The following is a 19703-nucleotide window of genomic DNA, read 5'->3' on the forward strand; positions in this document are numbered from 1 at the left end:
TATTTTGCCGTCATGAAAAATGATTTTTCAACAGAAAATCACTGTTACCAAGATAATAATTTTAAAAAAAAAGAATATAGAGGGTCCGACAAATGAAGATAGACCCCACAAAACAGTGATGCAGCGAACTCTTATCCTCCACCTCCTTCCTGTTACACAGAGCCACTCTCTGATATTTTCCTTCTTGGTTTCTTCTCCAATTTTGTTTATTTTCTCACCGAATCCCAATTCGGCTCTCATTTAACCCTTTTTTTTTACTGTGTATGTGTATCTGAGTTTAGAGGAAGCCGCCCCAAAAAATTTACGATTTTGCGACATAGAAATCTCTCTCTCTCGGAACTTTTGAGGTAATATTACTGTATCTTTCTCGTTTCTTGTTCACAGAGGTTGCTAAAGATTCAATCTTTACTTCACGAAGGTTTTTCTCTGTTCTTTTTGATGTTTACGAGGGCGATTTCGCTCATTTCTTTCTCCATGGGGAGTTATTGGTGATTTCTAGTATGACGTGGTGGGGAATCACATATATTTCATATATGCATAGCTTCTGAAATTCAAATTTTCGTGATTTGATTTCATATATGCATAGCTTTGATTTTTCGCCAAGAAATGGTGGGAAAGTTCATTGAAACTTAACGCCCGAATTCATCGTGTTTTTGGTTCTTTGGTTTATCAGAATCTGAATTCATCAAGAACTAGGAGAAGAACGTATATTAGACTGTTTTAACGTTTCAATTAAGTAAATGTTGTGTAGTTTTGACTCTTTAGCTGAAACAGAGAATCTCGTTGACCAAATCAACACATAACACTCATGAATCATACTTATTGATATATCACACACACATATATCAATCAAGCTCAAATCTTTTTTCTTTTAACAACATGTTTCAGTGTAAAATTTAGTGTCGTCACTGCATAGTTTTGCAAGTTCATTGATATAGAAAGGTGGAAGACTTTTTCTGGTAGTCCTTTCTACAACAAGTTTTGTGTATATGATCGTTCTTTTATCTCTGATTCTTCTCTGTGACTTTCTTTCAATGTAGAAGATGGTAGCTTTCGGGAAAAAGCTCAAGGAACGGAGCATTCAAGAATGGCAAGGGTAATGTTTTCGATACTACTTTCCGAAAAACTAGTAAAAATGTTTGTCCTAATGTGAATGATCATGATTGCTTGTAGATATTACATCAATTACAAATTGATGAAGAAGAAAGTGAAGCAATATAGTCGCCAATTAGAAGGCGGGAATCTTGAGCGCCGTCATGTTCTTAAAGATTTCTCAAGGATGCTTGATAATCAGGTAGTAACAAATTTTAGTGTCTTTGAAGAAAAAAGTGTGGACCTTTTTAAAAGCTAATTTGAAAAATGAATGTGTACCAGATTGAGAAGATCGCTCTTTTCATGTTGGAGCAACAAGGATTGCTTGCAAGTAGGCTACAGAGACTAAGGGGACCGCATGATGCTCTCCAAGAGCAGCCGGACATATCTCATATGTCTAATCTAAAGGAGGAGTATAGAGCTGTTGGGCAAGATCTTCTCAAGCTTCTGTTTTTTGTCGAGATGAATGCTATTGGTATCCGTAAGATACTGAAGAAATTCGATAAACGGTTTGGTTATCGATTCACAAACTATTATGTCAAGACTCGAGCTAACCATCCTTACTCTGAACTCCAGCAAGTCTTTAGACATGTGGTAAGTAAAAGTCTTAAGATGAAACAAATGACTATGTATGTCTCTTTTTCCAAGCTTAAAGTTGATCCTAATGTTGATCTATAGGGCCTTGGAGCTGTTGTTGGAGCTGTATCTCGCAACCTTCATGAGCTTCAAAACAATCAAGGAAGCTACTTATCGATTTATGATCAGCCTATTCTTCCTCTTCAAGATCCTGTCGTGGACTCAATTAGAGCGGCAGTGGATAGGCTAACGCGGTCAACAAACTTTCTACACTTCATGGCTCAGCACGCGCTTATAATGCAAGAAGAGTTACCAAGTCCGCAAGATGAGGAAGGGGAAGAAGAAGATGGGAGATATCACTTCATGTCTCTCTTGTTGAATTTGGTCAACACATTTCTGTATATGGTCAATACATATATCATTGTCCCTACAGCAGATGACTATTCCATGAGCCTCGGTGCAGCAGCAACGGTGTGCGGTGTTGTGATTGGTGCTATGGCTGTAGCTCAGCTCTTCTCTTCGGTTTACTTCAGCGCCTGGTCCAATAGATCCTACTTCAAACCACTCATATTCAGTAGCATTGTCCTCTTTATTGGGAACTTGTTATATGCATTAGCTTTTGACTTCAATTCAATAGCGGTTCTCTTGATTGGTAGACTTTTCTGTGGGTAAGTCTCTTTAGACTTCAAAATGCTCATAGTATCAGTTCTTGATGGATTACTTTTATTCTTACCTTACTGTATTTTTCAGATTGGGATCGGCAAGAGCAGTGAACCGGAGATATATAAGTGACTGTGTACCGTTAAAGATCAGGATGCAGGCTTCAGCGGGTTTTGTTAGTGCAAGTGCTCTAGGAATGGCGTGTGGTCCTGCGCTTGCTGGTCTATTGCAAATCAGATTCAGGATTTATAAACTTACATTTAACCAAGATACATTGCCTGGTTGGGTTATGGCTGTGGCTTGGCTTATATACTTGGGCTGGTTAGCTATATCGTTTCGTGAGCCTGCACGTGAGCCTGAGGGGCCTCCTAAGACTTCAGAAGAGTCTAATCATTCTGGTATGTCAATTTCCTGAATCATTCTCTTTGGTAGAAGTTATCGATATCTGATTGTAGCGGTTTGTGATTGGTGTGAGTGATAGAAGCTGTTCAAGATGTGAATCTGGAGAAAGGTATGAAACAGCCGTTGCTGATTACATCAGAAGAAATAGAAGAACAGGGTGAAGATGAATGTGATGGAAGCGAAGAATCTTCCGAGGATTCTCGTACACCTGCAAACTCCATTGTAGCTGCTTATAGATTACTCACACCTTCAGTTAAGGTAAACAAGAAACCCAAAGATTACTTCTGAGAAACTGAAAACGTAATTTTTGTGATTTTGATGATCGATTTGATTGGTTTTTCAGGTTCAACTATTGATATACTTCATGCTTAAGTATGCAATGGAGATTCTTCTCTCTGAATCTAGTGTCATCACCACTTACTACTTTGGTTGGTCCACTAGCTCGGTTGCGATCTTTTTGTTCTGTCTCGGTCTCACGGTTCTTCCCGTTAATCTCATCGTTGGAAGCTATATAAGCAACATGTTTGAAGACCGGTAAGTTTCTCATGTTTTACTGATTTCTTTTCCTGGAAGTTCCTTCAAGTCATAAACTTTATTGTCACAGGCAAATCTTGTTGGTGTCGGAGATTATGGTTTGTGTAGGAATACTTCTCAGCTTCCATGTCGTTGTCCCCTACACTGTGCCACAATACGTTTGCTCAGGACTCATCATGTTTGTTTCTGCAGAAGTTCTTGAAGGTCAACAAAAGATTGATATTACTTAAATTGACCAAAACTTTTGTTTAGCTCAATGTAACCCGAAAATCGGAACTTTTTACTGTTTTGTAGGTGTTAATCTATCGTTACTCTCTAGAGTTATGTCGTCGAGGCTATCGAGAGGGACTTATAACGGAGGTTTACTTTCGACGGAGGCTGGCACGATCGCACGTGTGATTGCTGACGCGACGATTACCGTCGCCGGATACTTTGGACGGAATATGCTTTTGAATGTGACTCTACTTCCGTCTCTAGTCATTTGTGTTTTGTCCATTGTAGCTACTTGTTTTACTTATAACTCCTTGTATTAGTACTCTTTTTACAAATTTCACCCCATAATAACCAATTCGTTTCAATTAGTTTTAACCGGGGTATATTTTCTTTTGGTTTTCTGTTTTGCCGTTAATCTCCCGCCAAAATAGTTTTGTTTATGTCCTGATACAAATTCATAAAGCTCTTTTATGTCATGCAATTGTTTGTTATGTGGTAAATTGGTAATCATTAAGTCAACGAGGTATATATAAAACCCAAATTAAATATATATATATATATATATATTTTAAAAGTCATCAACCGATTTTGTTTTTTGTATTTTTTTACTTGTTTTCTTTTCAACTACCTACTCGTTTTCTGTTGTAATTTTTTTTTTTTGCCTGAGGAAATTCAGACAAAAAAACTACTTCATTTCTAAATAAGTTCACAAATTAAACACAATCTATTAGATGTCAATTATAAAATAAATAGGGAACTTTGAGTAAAAGCTTCAGTGTCACACATCAAAAGACCATTTGCCTGCTCTTTAGGCAAAATTAATACAAATTGGTCACAAGACATTATTGCGCTATGTACCTCGGCTCCTACTTTCCTTCCACTTTCTAAATCGGTCAAAAAAATTATGTCTTTGATATTTCATCATATCAGCTAATTATTTTCGTATTTTGATGATTTTTTCTAAGAAATATCATATTCCGATTTCCGAAAGGTAACAAAACTGTTTTTTTTTTTCCAGAAATTTCCTCGCTTTCTACTTTTTTTCTTGGTTTTTCTGTTTATTTTGTTGTGACTATAGTGGATGCCACACGGATAATAATAACGCCAAAAACATATAAATCATTATAAACTTGTGATTTGGTTCGTTGAAAATGAAAGTCGCCACTAGCAATTGTTTTCTTTATCACTTTTTTGTTATTTTTGTTATCATATTTTTTTTAAAGATATACTACTTTTTTATACATAGATAGACTAGTCTCCACACAATTTTGTCTCATGATTCATAATTTTAAGTCTCCGTACATAGTTGACCAAAATATACATACATATGTCTACGTAACAATAATTAAGGACAGAGCTGCGTTGTTTAAGAATTGATTGTTCAAACTTGATTACGATATCGATCACATCCTCAGAATGGCTGGTGTTCTCCTCCTTCCTGAACTCTTTTATGTCTCTGAAAATATGTAACCAAAAGTTTCAAAGTTTTGTTATCCGAATCATGAACAAGTTGTTTTAGTGAAGCAACATTCAATTGTACAATCTGTTAGTAGATTCAAATTTCATAAACTTGATTTATTATTATGCAACCATAAATCTTGATATATGATGTGACATATTTTGCTTTAAAGATGTGACATATTTGTTCATTATCGTAAGATTTTTGTTTCCCGAAGTCACTTTTTGTTTCTTATCAATAATATGCAATGCATTATGAAAATGTAATTATTTTAATCCAATTGAAAATGCAAAACTAACACAAAACCACTAGTATATATATATATATATATATATATATATATATATACAAATTTTAGTTATATTTGCTATATTTAATCAAACACTATATAAAAAAAAGCAATTTGTACCACCCAACATCGACACATCCATGGTAGTGGAGTCAGGAGTGGATGATATATATGTGGACACGTAAAATATGCATAAACGCACACACATACATTAGATGTTTGATCGTGATAAGTGTAAAGACATTAATGATTAAAGTGTAATGTAAACACGATATGAGAAAATGTATTTGACCAAGTCCAAAGCGCGTCGCCTTCGAAGTTCTACTTCTACGTGCATGAAAAAATTGCCATCCACTTTCTCATCAACATAGTCCCGTTGAACATAAATAAATAGAACTTTCTGTTACAAGATTGTAACTCAATCATCGTTTCCTGATTATTCATATTTAAATTTATCATTAATACGGTAATTAAACGAGCTTAATATATTAATATTTGACTGCGTGCTGTAACTAAATTCGATCGTATCCTCATCCCTCTGATATCATAAACAAATGGGCAAGAAAGAGAACAAAATTAGGGCAAGAAATCTTCTCCGGTGGACCCTATTACCTAGATATAATTTTAGTGGTCATTGGTCAATAAACATCTGGCCAATTTTAAATTCACAAACTAATAAATCTCTTGATTGAATGTTTTTTTTTTAACAGACTTCTTTTTTGGATTATACCAACATATATTACAATTCTCATTACGACTACTAATCAAATCGAAATAACATAAGACCCATATAATAGAGAAGTCAGCTCTGTTCAACTATCAAACGTGAGCCTATAATATTCTTTCCATACATTAATGTTATTTTTTTAAAAAAATATATAATTGACTACTATTCATCAACGAAATTTAAGTCTAAAAAAATTTTGGTTCAACTATTGAAGAGAAGCAAAATTTGGTATGAGTTCCCTTTCCTCCTAAAAACAACAACTTTTCTTTTTATTTGACCATTCATTTGTATTACAACAACAATACTTTTTTAAGGACCCAAATTTTCACTTTTTTTTTAATCTCATTGACTTCATTGTCCTCACAACTCACAAAGTCACACCTTTTCTCCAGACAAAAAAACAGAGGAATAGGAGAGAGGGAGAGAAAAAAAAGAAAGATGAATTCACACTTCATACAAGAAGCTTCAGAAACTTGCTTCAATGGCTGTTGTTCATCACCATTCTCATCTCATTCCATGTCTGAGAAACAAGAAGAGCTTGAGTTCTCAGTAATCACAACAGGAACTTCATTCCTAACCAGAGAAACCAAATTCACGAGTCAAGAATCTCTCCCTCGTCTCCGTACATCTTTCTACGATCTCATCACAGCTTTTCCTGATTACTTGCAGACGAATCAAGCCGATCATCTCCGATCTACCGAGTACGAAAACCTCTCATCCTCTTCCCACGTGTTTGGTCAACAACAACCATTGTTCTCTTACTCTCAGTTTCGAGAAATCTCGGAATTAGAATCCGATTCTCTCTTTACCTTGTCTTACAAGCAAGTGAGCTCAGGTAAAGAACTGTTGTCATTCGAAGGAGAATCTCGGTTTCAGTCAAGGATGAGGAAGAGAATCACGAGTTTTATGAATCTTGAAGAATCAGAATATCACATGATTCTAACTCAAGACCGTTCCTCTGCTTTCAAGATTGTAGCAGAACTCTACTCTTTCAAAACAAATCCCAATCTTCTCACAGTTTATAACTACGAAGACGAAGCAGTTGAAGAAATGATCAGAATCTCAGAGAAAAAGGGTGTAAAACCCGAATCGGCTGAGTTTTCATGGCCGAGCACTGAGATTCTCTCGGAGAAACTGAAGAGGAGAATCAGGATAAGTAAGAGAAGAGGTAGTAAAAGAGGACTCTTTGTGTTTCCACTTCAATCCCTGGTCACAGGAGCTTCGTATTCTTACTCATGGATGAGTTTAGCTCACGAAAACGATTGGCATGTGTTGATTGACACCTCTGCTTTAGGTTCTAAAGACATGGAGACTTTAGGGCTTTCTCTGTTCCAACCAGATTTTCTCATCTGTTCTTTCACAGAGGTTTTAGGTCAAGATGATCCTTCTGGTTTTGGTTGCTTGTTCGTTAAGAAATCTAGCTCTTCGGCTTTGTCGGAAGAACCAACGAATCCGTCGAATCTCACGGTAGTAAAAGCAGAGCCATCTTGGAAATGGAAAACAGAGTATCAAGCAGGATATGACGAGATTACCCCTGTGGACCACGAGGACCACAAGGCTGCTTCTACTTCTGGCTCTGAGATAGTTGAAATCGAATCATCGAGTGAACAAGATAAAGCAATGATTGAGTTTCGAGGACTAGATCACGCAGATTCTCTAGGACTAATACTAATCAGTAGAAGGTCAAAGTCGTTGACTTTATGGTTACTACGAGCCTTGAGGACTCTCCAACATCCAGGTTATCATCAAACAGAGATGCCTCTGGTCAAAATCTACGGACCAAAGACGAAACCGAGCCGTGGACCGTCGATTTCGTTCAATATTTTCGATTGGCAAGGCGAAAAAGTCGATCCTTTGATGGTGGAGAGGCTCGCGGAGAGGGAAAAGATTGGTTTGCGATGTGCGTATTTGCATAAGATTAGGATTGGAAACAAGAGAAGAAGTGAGGAAGCTATGAGTTTGAGATTGTCAGTGGTGAGTGTTAGGTTAGGAGGATTTATGACGAATTTTGAAGATGTTTTTAAGGTTTGGGAGTTTGTGTCGAGGTTTTTGGATGCTGATTTTGTTGAGAAAGAGAAGTGGAGAAAGAAAGCTCTTGAGAAAAACAAATGATTGGTTGGGAACCTTGTAATCTTTAATCCGCATGGTTCAGTTTTTTACCATTTTCGGATTTGGATTCGGTTTAGTTCGGTTAGTTTTACATTGTGGTTTGATTTTTAGGCAGTAGCTAAAATTTTCTTTGGGTTGGGTTAGTTTGTTTCATTTTGGTGGGTAGATATTCAACTTGGTTTGGTTTGGTTTGAGAAAAACGAAATTAAACGCACGTATATACTACTATTTACTATTTCAACAAAATATTTACATGATTTTAAACATATAATAAAACATTTACATAAATACAAAAACTGTGACCAGATAGGCAGATATTGAATATATTTCAACTATTCTTAAGCTTTTGAAATGTATTATGTATTATTATATATGATATTGAAAAATTTGTATAAAACTATGTATAAACTATATGCTCATATTAAACTTAGCTACAAAATAGCAGATATTTGCTATGGATACAAAGGTGTCCAACACTCTCATGTCATGGAAACATGGTAAGACTATCACCACAATTCTGAAACTACTTTTGTGTATGGACCAACCTCACCGCAAAAAAATGTATTATGCAGATTTCAAATCAGGTTGTGATATCATATAACAACGCGATATTAACACAAACCACTAAAATGTATATGTTCAAAAAAAAGGTTACTAACTGTTTGATTTGAGCGGAATAATAAATCCTTTTTTTTTTTTTTTGCTTATATTTGTAGATTTTATAGTTTAACTAAATCACTTAAAAATATATGTTTCTCACAAATTATATAAAAAATAATTTTTTTTTTTTTTTCCTCAAATTATATAAAAAAATAATTATCATTCAGAATTGAGTATGCAATGATACCAACCAACATACAAATTATTATCTATGATTTAAAAAAATGATTAATTAGTCCATTGCAATTGCAAACCTGCTTAAACAGAAAGGGCCTTGTCAAAATGGGCTTTAAAAATCATATACGAGCCCAATGGAGACCGCGAAAGAACATCTCTAGAAGGTTTTGGGTTCTAAATTCGTTATAAAATTTACACTAAACGGTTTAGAATTCTCATATTCTTCACTACGATTCTGCAAATGGTAAAACTACACTCTACCAGTAAAGTCAAAATGTGAATCAACAAATGAGATTTTGAAATTAGAAGAGAGAGAAAGAGAGAGAGAGAGCATAGTGTAAATTGTAAAACCTAGAAAATGGGCATCTTCTTCAATTAGCGGGAATTCTCAAAAATTTCGAAATCAATGGCGTCCACTGACGACCTCCGTCTTCTCTCTCTCATCGAATCTTCCGACGCCGGTGATGATATCTTCTCTTCCTTCTCCGATTACCTTAAACCTTTCTCTACTCTATCCACTTCCCGGAAAAAACAAGACCGAGCAACCACCATTCGAGCCCTAGCTAAGCAATTCCTTCCTTTCCTCAACAAATCGATCTCGCTCCTACCGAAACGCCTCTCCGTCGCCAAGTCTGACAAGGAAGCTCGTGAATCAGCCTTAGATCTGTTCCGTGCTTATGAACTTTGCTTGGATTGTTTAGAATTGGTCTCTGCTCAATTAGCTTGTAAGCCTCATACCGTTCAATCTCAGAGGCTACGGATGGTTTATTGTCTCGATGTTTGGGGTTTCTATGAGAATATGTATTCTGAAGCGTTTAAGGTTCTGGAGAAGCTAAGAGGCTCAGATAGCAAATCCCGGAATTGCCGGTTGTTGCCGGAGGTTCAGGACGGAGAGGCGGATATGGCTTTGGTTGTTGTTGATGCCGTGGCGGCCATCTTTAGGGCTGTGGCAATGGGCCAGCAATTAGATGATAAGCGGTATCGGAAAGTTCTTCTTTTGCTCGAGGAGGTCGGAGGCTGGTTTAGGTCAGTGTAGGGTTTTTTAACTTTCTTGTTTGATTATAGTAGACCAATGCTGCTTCAATTTTGCACCAGGGAATTTAATTTTCCTTTCGAGAGCTAGCACATCCTGAAAATTTGGTACTGTGCAGGGTCTTAGATGCTAAGGCGTATGAGAAGTTTCACAGAGCGATAGTGACAAATTTGGGTAAATGTTCTGTTTCTCTCGTTAGAGAAGCTGAGCGTTTTGATGGGGATTTAGTGATATCTTTCTGCGACTTAACTGTGAAGGAACACTATAAATCTGCATTCTCAAAAGATCGAATTTATAAGGTGACCCTTGCCCTTTGATGTCTTCCCTTCTTGCAGCTTCTTTTCTTTTATATGCTGTCATCTAATAGAGGATAACATCCAATGCCCATTTCCAGTTTGCTCGCGAGGTGCTTTCTGTTCTGTTCAGATTTAAGGATAAAAAAATGTCAGTGACCATTGACATTTCAATGTCTTTGTTGCGCAGCTTAACTTGCCAATTTGAGGTTTGCACAAATCCCTTGCATCTTAATTATCTATTGTCTTGTGTACATCGAGTAACAATATCCGCAACAAAATTTTCCATATATTTTGGTGTCACCTGCTCCTTTATCTGTTGCTAGATTGGATGACTTTAGGTTCCTGTTAGCTTCTCAGTTGATTTTCTACCACTAACTTGTAATGCCTTATAACACTGCTCCTTTTTTCAGGATGAAAGTAATGAGAATTTAATGGAGTTTGTTGACCTAGTCGCTTATTGCGCTCACAAGTTTCGAGCAGCAGGAGACATGTACTGTGCAAAAGTTTCAAAAAAGTTGAATGAGATGGCAGCTATTTTCTTAGAGGTAGTTTTACTCTCCTTGGCATGTAAACTTGCCTCAACTTAATAATGAAGTATCTTGGTGTATGAGTTAATTTATAAATTGACTGCTTGGCAGGCAATACCCCAACTTAATCTGGTTCTTAGACTGTATTCAACCGGGCTGTCCATCACGGTTTGCGATTCCAAGCTCGGAGAAAGTAAGGTTAAAGATTCCACAGATGATTGGAAGATTCAAGCAATGTTTGATGATGATGCTAGATGGCAAAGCTTAGTTTCTTTACTCGGCTTGGTTGATAGTTACTCAGGTGATGTGGGCAATCAGACTGGTTCATCATTGATTGGTGGGCATAAAAACTACAACAATAAAACACATGGTAGCTGTACAGACAAGAACAAGAAGACTTGTTGGCCACAATACTTAGATGCCTTGCAGTTCTTGTGCCAACCACTTGCAGACTTGATATATTCTGTGAAAAGAAAGATTGTGCTGGAGACAGAAATGTCCTGCGCTTCTGCTCATCTAACTACTATTCACGATGCCTTTCTCCAATTTTGTGATGGCTGTCTCTTCCTTCAGAGGTAAGGTGATCATTATCTGTCCCTTATGCTATATTCTGTAGCTTTTAGTCAGAGTCGTGCTCTTCATCAGAAATTGTTTTGCTTGTCACATAGTGAAAATAACTTAAATATATTTGGGTGGATTTCAGAAGATAGTTCTTTTAAGTTTTTGGTTTTATGCAACTGTAAATGCATCATTTTGCTACCAGATTTTTGGCAGGTGGGATGATGTCTAAATTTTCAGTGCACTTAGAAAGTGGAAACAATATCAATTCTTTTGCGAAATCTTCTTTTGTGGGTTGAATGAATTTCTCACATCTCTTGTGCCCACTTCATAGATGCACGTCTGACAAGGGAGATAGCGAAACTGACAATAACAAAGCTTTGTTAAACGTGGCTATGGGTGCTTTCATTGTCTCATTGAAAACCCAGCTTAAATTGCAGGTTTGGTATTTATGTGAAATGCATGCAAATTTATTGTTCAAGTTCCTGAACATGTGATCGAACAATTTAACTTAGTAATCGAACATCTTCCTTTTCAGATCAGTGCCCATCTAGTTGAGGATGTAATTGCCAGTCCATGGATCCGATCTCAAGAACTCAAGTATCTAATTGCGACGCTTTACAATATTGGTATCGTTTTGTACAGAAATAAGGAGCTAAACAAGGTGGAGTACACGGTTTTTGGCGTCTTATAGATTTTTTATGCAAACAAGACTAGAACAAATCTGCTTCTGCTTTATATATTCTTCTTCTTGTTTTCCTCATAGCACATTTCATAGAGTAAGTGTTCTACTTTGCAGGCTTGTGAGGCACTCAAGCTGTGCTCTAAGGCATCATGGAGATGTGTTGAGCTACATTGTCAGATGTTTGTAAATCAGTCTAGTTCATCTGATAATGACATGTCAGAAGATGCCATTATGGATTTTGTGGGCGAAGCATGTAATAGGTGTGCATTCTACCTGGATATACTCCAGAAATGTAGCAGACATAAGATTAGACAGAATATTGTTCATATTCTACAAAATTGGTTGTCAGCTGAACATCTGATTAGAAGGTTACCAGGCCCTGAGGCAATTGTAAAGCAATGGGTTAAGGTAAATTTTTGATCAAGTACCTTTATAAAAAAAATTGAACTACAAGTATCTGAGTGTGTCCTATCAACAGATAGAACGGGAATGTCACACGGATCTGGATGCGGCAGATTCTTGTACAACTTTGTACTCATTGTTATCATCTTCTCAAAAAAAGTCAAAGCGTGGTATCGGAAAAATCCTAGAGCAGGTTGGGATCCTAACAACCTTTCAGTTAATGTTTGAATAAAAGTTTGCGCATGTCCTAGCTTGAAGGGGCATGCTACTAGAAATTCCCTTTTATTTTTTTTTATCGGTGGATGTACTTTACCTGTATGTAAAATTTGTGACACTGATTGTTTTTTCATTTCTCTTTTCTGTAAATGCTTGCAGGAGCTTCTTGCCTATGATAGAGTGCTTCCTTTAAGGTCAAATCTAGGTCAACAAACTCGAATCAAGATAACAGATATCCTTTTGAAGGATGTTTATGTCACTGAGGATATGCATATAGAGAGAGCAAGAATCTTGATATGGAAAGCACAAATGACAAGGACATCTGGAACTGAACATATAACCGAGTGCATTTGTTTTCTGTCCGAAGCAATCTCTATATTGGTATATGTCTTAGTACCTTCAGAGTTAATAGTTCATTAATTGCTTGTATAATTTCTGACCAAATTTCATATGTATGAAAGCAGGGTGTGTTACATCATGGGCCAAATAAAGAGGGTTCTCCATCTTCTCCCATGTTACCTATTGCGTATTGCTTGAGAGCTTTTTGTACCCAGGAAGCTGAGCCAAACTCGAAGGTATAAATGCGTATTACATAGCTTCTAATCATTGACAGTTTATCTTTCAGCTCGTGAACTATGGTTCATTGTTTAATTTATCTTTCTTGAATCATTTTGCCTCGTCTCTTTTGTGCAGAAAGTCTTTCAAGATATTAGCACTTCACTAAATCTCTGGCTGAAGATTCTTAGCCTAGATGATAGTGGGGACAGTCTACCAACAGAAAACATAATTCCGTTACTGTATAATATGATTGATTTGATGTCAGTGAAGGTATCTTTTTTACCTATTATCTACCTGGATTATGTTTTTTGAGTGGCACACTTTATAGTGCGTGCTTCATATCTATCTGGCCCTTGATACTTTTTTCCATCTCCAGGGATGTACAGAGCTCCATCATCATATATACCAACTGATTTTCAGATTGTTTAAATGGAAGAAAGTCAAATTGGAGGTCTGCCTTGCAATGCTGTGGGAATGTAGAAGGCTTAGTCATGCCTTATGCCCTTCCCCCATAAGTGATGCCTTTATCCAGACCTTATCAGAGAATTGTGGTGACAAATCCACATGCATTGATTTCTGGATGGATTGCCTGAAAGATTCAAAAGCAAAGCTAATTGGGTTCCAGCAGAACTTCCATGATTTACATAATAAGGATGAAGGTCCCTTTCAATCAGACTTCACAATAGGCGATATTAAAGATGCAGCTTCAGAACTCATTTCCAGTGTAAGAAATTTAAATTATGTAGAGGGTTTTCCTCGCAACAGAATATCTATGGTGATCATCCAATTTTGCTAATGAATGTCATTGCAGGCGTCACTCTCTGGTAATTCATCTTTTGTAGCTGCATATCTCTATTATGATCTCTGTGAAAGGCTCATATCATTTGGAAAACTTTCTGAGGTAAAATAGTTATACATATATTACATCTATTTTATACATATATTACATCTATTTTAACAAAAGTTTTGTTGTACATTACTGCCAGTTTAATTGTCATAATCTCTTGGGTTGATTGTTCAACCTTTTTCTTTTACAGGCTCTTTCATATGCAAAAGAAGCCTATAGGATACGGACTCTTATATTTCAAGAGAAATTTAAGTATACAGCTGAGAAGAAGTTCGTAAAACACAATGACGCTGGAAAAATATCAGAGATACGGACTTTTGGCATAAAAAATTTCCAAGTCTACAGATTGTTCGCAACTGATTTTTGGCCATGTGGAAATTTTCTCTGGGACATCAATTGCTGCTACCTAAGTCCTTGGAGTGTACTCCAATGTTATTTGGAAAGCACCCTTCAGGTTCTGTTTCTGTTCAGTCTATCTAGTCTAGCCAGGTTCCATCACTCTGTTTCTTAATTTGGTGTCAAATTTGCAGGTTGGAATTCTGAATGAGCTAATAGGGAATGGACTGGAGGCAGAAACCATTCTATCATGGGGAAAAGCCTTTTCATGCTCGCAAAGTCTATTCCCTTTCATAGTTGCATTTTCTTCTGCCTTAGGTATGAATCTACTCCTTTATTCAACAGTATAGTCTTTTCTTGTAGGTTTCTGGTTTCCTTATTTGTTAATACTTAATAAGCTGCTTGATTTTTTTCTTTCTTCTTGAATTTCAAGGAAATCTTTACCACAAAAAGCAGTGTCTGGATCTGGCAGAAATTGAACTCCAAAATGCAAAAGAGATATTAATTGCTAATCAGCGAGATTTTTCTTGTTTTAAGTGCAAACTGAAGTTGGAAGTTACATTGGATAAACAACTTGGAGACATATCTCGGAAAAAAATTGATAGAGTTTCCCAGACAGATGGATTTTTGCATGCTGAAAGCTTGTTTAGTGCTGCCCTGGGAAAAGTCTGTTGCTCAGCATGGAAAAGCTGCATTAGATCACATGGGGAAGAAATTGCTGAGGAAATAGTGGTTGATAGAAATGGAGGGGACGGTTTAGGACATAAATCAAGTAAAACGAAGCTCAATATAAAGGAGCCACCAGGAAACAGAGGCTCCAGGAGGGGTCGAATAGCTAACCAAACTTGTTTGTCAAAGGACCAGGATTTGATATCTGAGCCAACGTCAAGGTTGACTCGATCTATGCGTCACTCACTTAAAGAGCAATGCCAAAACCGTTCTAATGTGCCTGAAGTTGTTTCAAAGAAGCCTAATTTCTGTGATAGATCTGTTGGTTGTAGGGGTGAAAGGGTGTTGTTGGACACAAAAAATGCAGTCCGTGGATTTTGCATTTGCTACAAAGAAAAATGTCAGCAGTGCTTCTCCGAAGGAGTAACAGAATCTGGGTCTCTCAACAATCTAGTAAGTTTGAAATGGAAACTCTGCCATAGGAAGCTTGCGTCCTCAATACTTGTTAGCCTGGGTATTCTCTAATTCCTTATGCAATTGCTTACTCAAATGCATATGAAAGTTGGCTTTTTGACATTTTTCTGCTGAAACAACCTAATAGCTTAATAGTTTAGACTTTAGATGAGAACTGAGATCCAGTAACCATTAACGTCACATCCATTGTTGATAAAAAAAAAAAAAGTAATGGAAATGAAAAACCTTGAGTGAGTTTTGAGGCCAAATGAGTTTGATCTTATTCTCCATTTCTATGCTTTTGTTTTGTATTCTGACAATTCTCCGGTAACTCATGAAAATTGTGTTGGCAATTCATTTGTTTATTCTCATAAAAACACACACATGGTATACACGTCTCACTTACAATTATGAAGCATTGCTAGAAGATGAGTATCTCTGCTTACAGTTTAGCTTTCCAATTCAGGAAAATGTTTGGCAGACTCTGGTAGAGTTCATCTAGCTCATGAGGCTTTACTGCATAGTATCTCTGTTTTATTTAAAAGCAACTGGTCCAGCCACAACCAGCCTTCTGTCTATCAGTTGCTGGAGTTTATCGGGAAAGAAGTTACAAGAGATGTATTTGCTGTTGACCGTGCAATAATACTATACAACTTGTGCTGGTTGAATTTGCGGAATTACCACTGCAGGGATAGTAGGTATGTGAGACATATATTGTTTGTATAACACTTGTCATTTTTGCCATGCTCGAGCTTTTGTCCTCATGTAAAACATCATATGCTAAATTGATCAAGTATGCTTTAGAAATGTGTACCTATCATCCTTCTTAACCTCTTTATTGTTACCTTTAACAGGTCTATTTGCTGTGATCTGTTTCATATTCCTTTCACAAAACTGGTGTCATGGTTAATGTTAGCATTTGTACTCAGCAGAGAGGTTCCAATATTATTTCAAAAGGTAAAAGCTTGGGTTGTTCAACGGTAACCTGTCCTTGCCTGTTTTGTTTGAATCTTAATTATTGTTCAGTATAAGACTGTTTTTTGTTCCCGATAGGTTTCAAGATTGCTTGCCTCTTTATATCTACTTTCTTCCTCAAGTGCTGAATTCTCATTCGAATATGATGGAAGTGAGCTGTCAGCAAGTCATTGGGTCTCATTTTTCCATCAAGCCTCGCTTGGTACCCATATCAGTTATCATTTCATTTCAAAGTTGAGTCAAAAACACAAATCACGGTGCCTCTCAGATAAAGAGGTAAGATAGGTTTTTTCAGCTTTTCAATTTGTGGATTAACCTCTGTGTTATTGATGATATCTTGACGTATTTATTGATTGCTTTTTCAAAGTAGGTGTTTCGTCTTCTATCTGACAGCTTTTATTTTCAGTGCACAGAGGCTACTTGCTCGAGTTGCATGGTTCCTGAGGATTTGGACTTACCCAGGTATGAGATAATTTAACTTAAGCAACCAGACATGCTTTTATAATTTATGTTGGCTGACTCTGTTTTTTCTTACTCGCCATTGTAGGCTTGCTCCTGAGCGTACTCAAGATCTTGTACAATTCGCTAAAGAATTTTTCATCAATCTTCCAAGCTCAACAATCATCTGCATTAGTTTGCTTGGAGGTGCTTTAAACCAATTGTTACAGGAGCTAATGCATATTCGTTCACCTGTTTGTGCCTGGGTGCTCATATCGCGCCTAAACCCAGAAAGTCAACCGGTTGCCACACTTCTATCTGTAGATTCGATTCTAGAAGGTAAATATGAACTGCATACTGGTTGATCTATGGTGTTTTCTCTTTGTACTCAGGATTTCACTGATTCACTAGACATGTCAGATAACAGTGCAAACCTTAGCTCTACGGAAGCGACTCAAGTTAAGAGTTTAAAGGGGCCTTGGCTTTGTCCATGGGGTGCCACCGTGGTTGATGAGGTAGCTCCAGCATTTAAATCAATATTGGAGGAAAGCTACTCATCTTCTTCTACTCCTGAAGAAGACACAATAGAGAGTAGGGGCCTGTGGTGGAAAAAGAGAAAGAAACTTGATCATCGTCTGGGAATATTCCTAAGGTATGATTGCTCTCTTTTTATAACACATGCACATGTCTGTCTATTTTACATTTACAGGACTGCGTTTTGATCCATCTTCTGAATCGACAACTGCGTACGAGTCTGCATGTTTGTAAACAACATTGGATAACCATTCTTTTGTTCTAGGAATCTAGAAGCTTCATGGCTGGGCCCCTGGAGGTGTCTGCTTCTTGGAGAATGGTCGAACTACAAATTGCCTGCCTCAGTGCAGAAAAAGCTGGTAAATGATCTCAAGTCCAAGTGCAAAATGGAAGTAAATGAGATGCTTTTGAAGGTTATTCTTGGAGGTGGGACAGACAACTTTAAAGGAGAAGCATGCGTCGCTCAGCTTTCTTTAAGAAATGGTTGCTATGTAGGTAGAGGGGGATATCTTTATGAAGAAGATAGCTGTAAAACTCCTACTGCTGCGTCTAATATATCTGAAAGTAGGCATGAATTAGCCTTAAAACTGATACATGACGCAGCAAGCAAACTAGGGGAACAAGATGGACATGAAAATAGAGAACCTATCATTCTTGTGTTAGATCCTGAGGTTCAGGTTCGTCAATTATATCCTTATCACTTTCGTGCACATGTATTAGAAAGTTTTACTGCCATCGAGAAGTTCTGCTTATTTTATCTGTTGCGATTCTTGGCTAACCAACTTGCTGATTTTGATTAGATGCTTCCTTGGGAGAATATTCCAATACTAAGGAAACAGGAGGTGTACCGCATGCCTTCCGTAGGTTGCATATCTGCTGTGCTAAAGAAGCGCAGTGAAGGAGAGCCAGCAAGATCTCATTTTGTTTCCTTCCCTCTTATTGATCCGCTAGATTCATTTTACTTGTTGAATCCTGGTGGTGATCTCACCGATACCCAAGACAAGTTTGAGAGTTGGTTCAGAGATCAAAACTTTGAGGTAACATATTACAAAAGCATATATACTTCTAGAAACATTATTGTGATGCTTTGTTTCCAAACTTCCATTATTGCGTATACTTCAGGGGAAAGCTGGATCAGAACCAAGTGCTATAGAGTTGACAGAAGCATTAAAAACACATGATCTCTTTCTATACTTTGGTCATGGAAGCGGTATGATTCCTCTAGCACTTTGGATTCTTAATCGTTAAGCCGTCTTTGGTGCAATATTTGTTTACTTGAGATTGATTTTTAAAAGATCCTTTACTGTTTATGCTATGGCAGGAGCACAGTATATACCTAGGCGTGAAATAGAGAAGCTAGATAACTGTTCTGCAACTTTCTTAATGGGATGCAGTAGTGGTTCACTATGGCTAAAAGGCTGCTACATCCCAGAAGGCATACCACTTTCTTATCTCCTAGGTGGATCTCCAGCCATTGTGGCGACTCTATGGGACGTAACAGACCGAGACATTGATCGGTTTGGGAAAGCGTTGTTGGAAGCATGGTTGCAAGAGAGGTCAGATTCTTGTTCAGAGGGTGGTTGCAGCCAGTGTGAGTCATTAGCAAATGAACTTGCAGCCATGAATCTAAAAGGCAACAACAACACCAAGAGGTCAAGGAAACCGTCATCGCGTAACAAGCCAGCTCAATCAAATGTCGATGGGTCAGGGAAGATTGAGTGCAACCACAAGCATAGACGTAAAATCGGTTCATTCATAGCTGCGGCTCGAGATGCGTGCACCTTGCAATACTTGATTGGGGCTGCGCCTGTCTGTTATGGTGTACCAACTGGTATCACAAGGAAAAAAGGAATTGATGCTCTTCTTCCTTCTACTTCTTCATCTTGTTAGTAGGTTAGAGCATCTCTAAAATAGTCCATTCTCAACTTGGAATCCTCATTGTTTGGTCGTATAACAATTGTGAGGGTTATTTATATTAGCAAAAAAATTTAGGAGTTAGGACGTCAAATCAGAGATCTTATGACAGCAACACAAGAGAAGAGAAAAAAAGGAGACTCTAGTCTAGAGATATATATTCATCCCTGTTTTTATATAACAAATTGTAAAAAGGAATATCACATGATGTATTGTCCTCAAATTCTATATTATAAAAGTGAGTAATTTTTGATCCATTTCTGTGTATTTCAGACTTGACTTATTCATGTTTTAAATCCTTTTACATAAGGGAAAGAGGGCATTTCAAACTGTTAACAGAACTGATTCCACTGTAAAAAGTATT

The 19703-nt window shown here is 37.2% G+C and overlaps 3 protein-coding genes across 5 annotated transcripts; all 3 read left to right on the forward strand.

Moving 5' to 3' along the window:
* Positions 1-152: 152 nt before the first annotated feature.
* Positions 153-3852, forward strand: LOC9305867 (SPX domain-containing membrane protein At4g22990). 2 transcript variants are annotated; one of them, XM_002867692.2, is made up of 10 exons: positions 153-347; positions 1041-1096; positions 1174-1294; positions 1375-1686; positions 1771-2336; positions 2419-2726; positions 2813-2988; positions 3074-3264; positions 3335-3468; positions 3559-3852. In XM_002867692.2, exons 2-10 carry the CDS (start codon positions 1044-1046, stop codon positions 3795-3797), a joined length of 2100 nt encoding a protein of 699 aa, XP_002867738.1. In that variant the 5' UTR covers positions 153-347; positions 1041-1043; the 3' UTR covers positions 3798-3852. The 2 variants fall into 2 exon arrangements, with proteins under 2 accessions (XP_002867738.1, XP_020873334.1); XM_021017675.1 differs by having other exon boundaries at positions 154-347; positions 2810-2988.
* Positions 3853-6152: 2300 nt separating this feature from the next.
* Positions 6153-8307, forward strand: LOC9303811. Its single transcript, XM_002867693.2, has one exon. It carries the CDS (start codon positions 6391-6393, stop codon positions 8062-8064), a length of 1674 nt encoding a protein of 557 aa, XP_002867739.1. The 5' UTR covers positions 6153-6390; the 3' UTR covers positions 8065-8307.
* Positions 8308-9122: 815 nt separating this feature from the next.
* Positions 9123-19596, forward strand: LOC9303812 (separase). 2 transcript variants are annotated; one of them, XM_021017565.1, is made up of 28 exons: positions 9192-9924; positions 10050-10230; positions 10326-10433; positions 10638-10772; positions 10866-11329; positions 11647-11752; positions 11851-11976; positions 12112-12405; positions 12476-12592; positions 12775-12996; positions 13080-13190; positions 13309-13443; positions 13550-13897; positions 13985-14074; positions 14211-14474; positions 14551-14674; positions 14790-15246; positions 15358-15539; positions 15945-16176; positions 16333-16435; positions 16532-16729; positions 16860-16915; positions 17001-17230; positions 17312-17543; positions 17691-18102; positions 18226-18462; positions 18548-18635; positions 18747-19596. In XM_021017565.1, exons 1-28 carry the CDS (start codon positions 9305-9307, stop codon positions 19313-19315), a joined length of 6441 nt encoding a protein of 2146 aa, XP_020873224.1. In that variant the 5' UTR covers positions 9192-9304; the 3' UTR covers positions 19316-19596. The 2 variants fall into 2 exon arrangements, with proteins under 2 accessions (XP_020873223.1, XP_020873224.1); XM_021017564.1 differs by having other exon boundaries at positions 9123-9924; positions 14790-15539.
* Positions 19597-19703: the final 107 nt, after the last annotated feature.

Source organism: Arabidopsis lyrata (assembly GCF_000004255.2).
Source record: "Arabidopsis lyrata subsp. lyrata unplaced genomic scaffold ARALYscaffold_7, whole genome shotgun sequence".
NCBI lineage: Eukaryota > Viridiplantae > Streptophyta > Magnoliopsida > Brassicales > Brassicaceae > Arabidopsis > Arabidopsis lyrata.

Bases quoted from the DNA above. Each gene is read 5' to 3' on its own strand.
- LOC9305867 (XM_021017675.1), top strand. From the start codon at position 1,044: ATGGTAGCTTTCGGGAAAAAGCTCAAGGAACGGAGCATTCAAGAATGG. The intron at 3,265-3,334 runs GTAAGTTTCTCA...TTATTGTCACAG, and splicing joins AGCAACATGTTTGAAGACCG to GCAAATCTTGTTGGTGTCGG. The intron at 3,469-3,558 runs GTCAACAAAAGA...ACTGTTTTGTAG, and splicing joins TTCTGCAGAAGTTCTTGAAG to GTGTTAATCTATCGTTACTC.
- LOC9303811 (XM_002867693.2), top strand. From the start codon at position 6,391: ATGAATTCACACTTCATACAAGAAGCTTCAGAAACTTGCTTCAATGGC.
- LOC9303812 (XM_021017564.1), top strand. From the start codon at position 9,305: ATGGCGTCCACTGACGACCTCCGTCTTCTCTCTCTCATCGAATCTTCC. The intron at 10,434-10,637 runs GTTTGCACAAAT...TCCTTTTTTCAG, and splicing joins GCTTAACTTGCCAATTTGAG to GATGAAAGTAATGAGAATTT. The intron at 16,177-16,332 runs GTATGTGAGACA...TACCTTTAACAG, and splicing joins TACCACTGCAGGGATAGTAG to GTCTATTTGCTGTGATCTGT.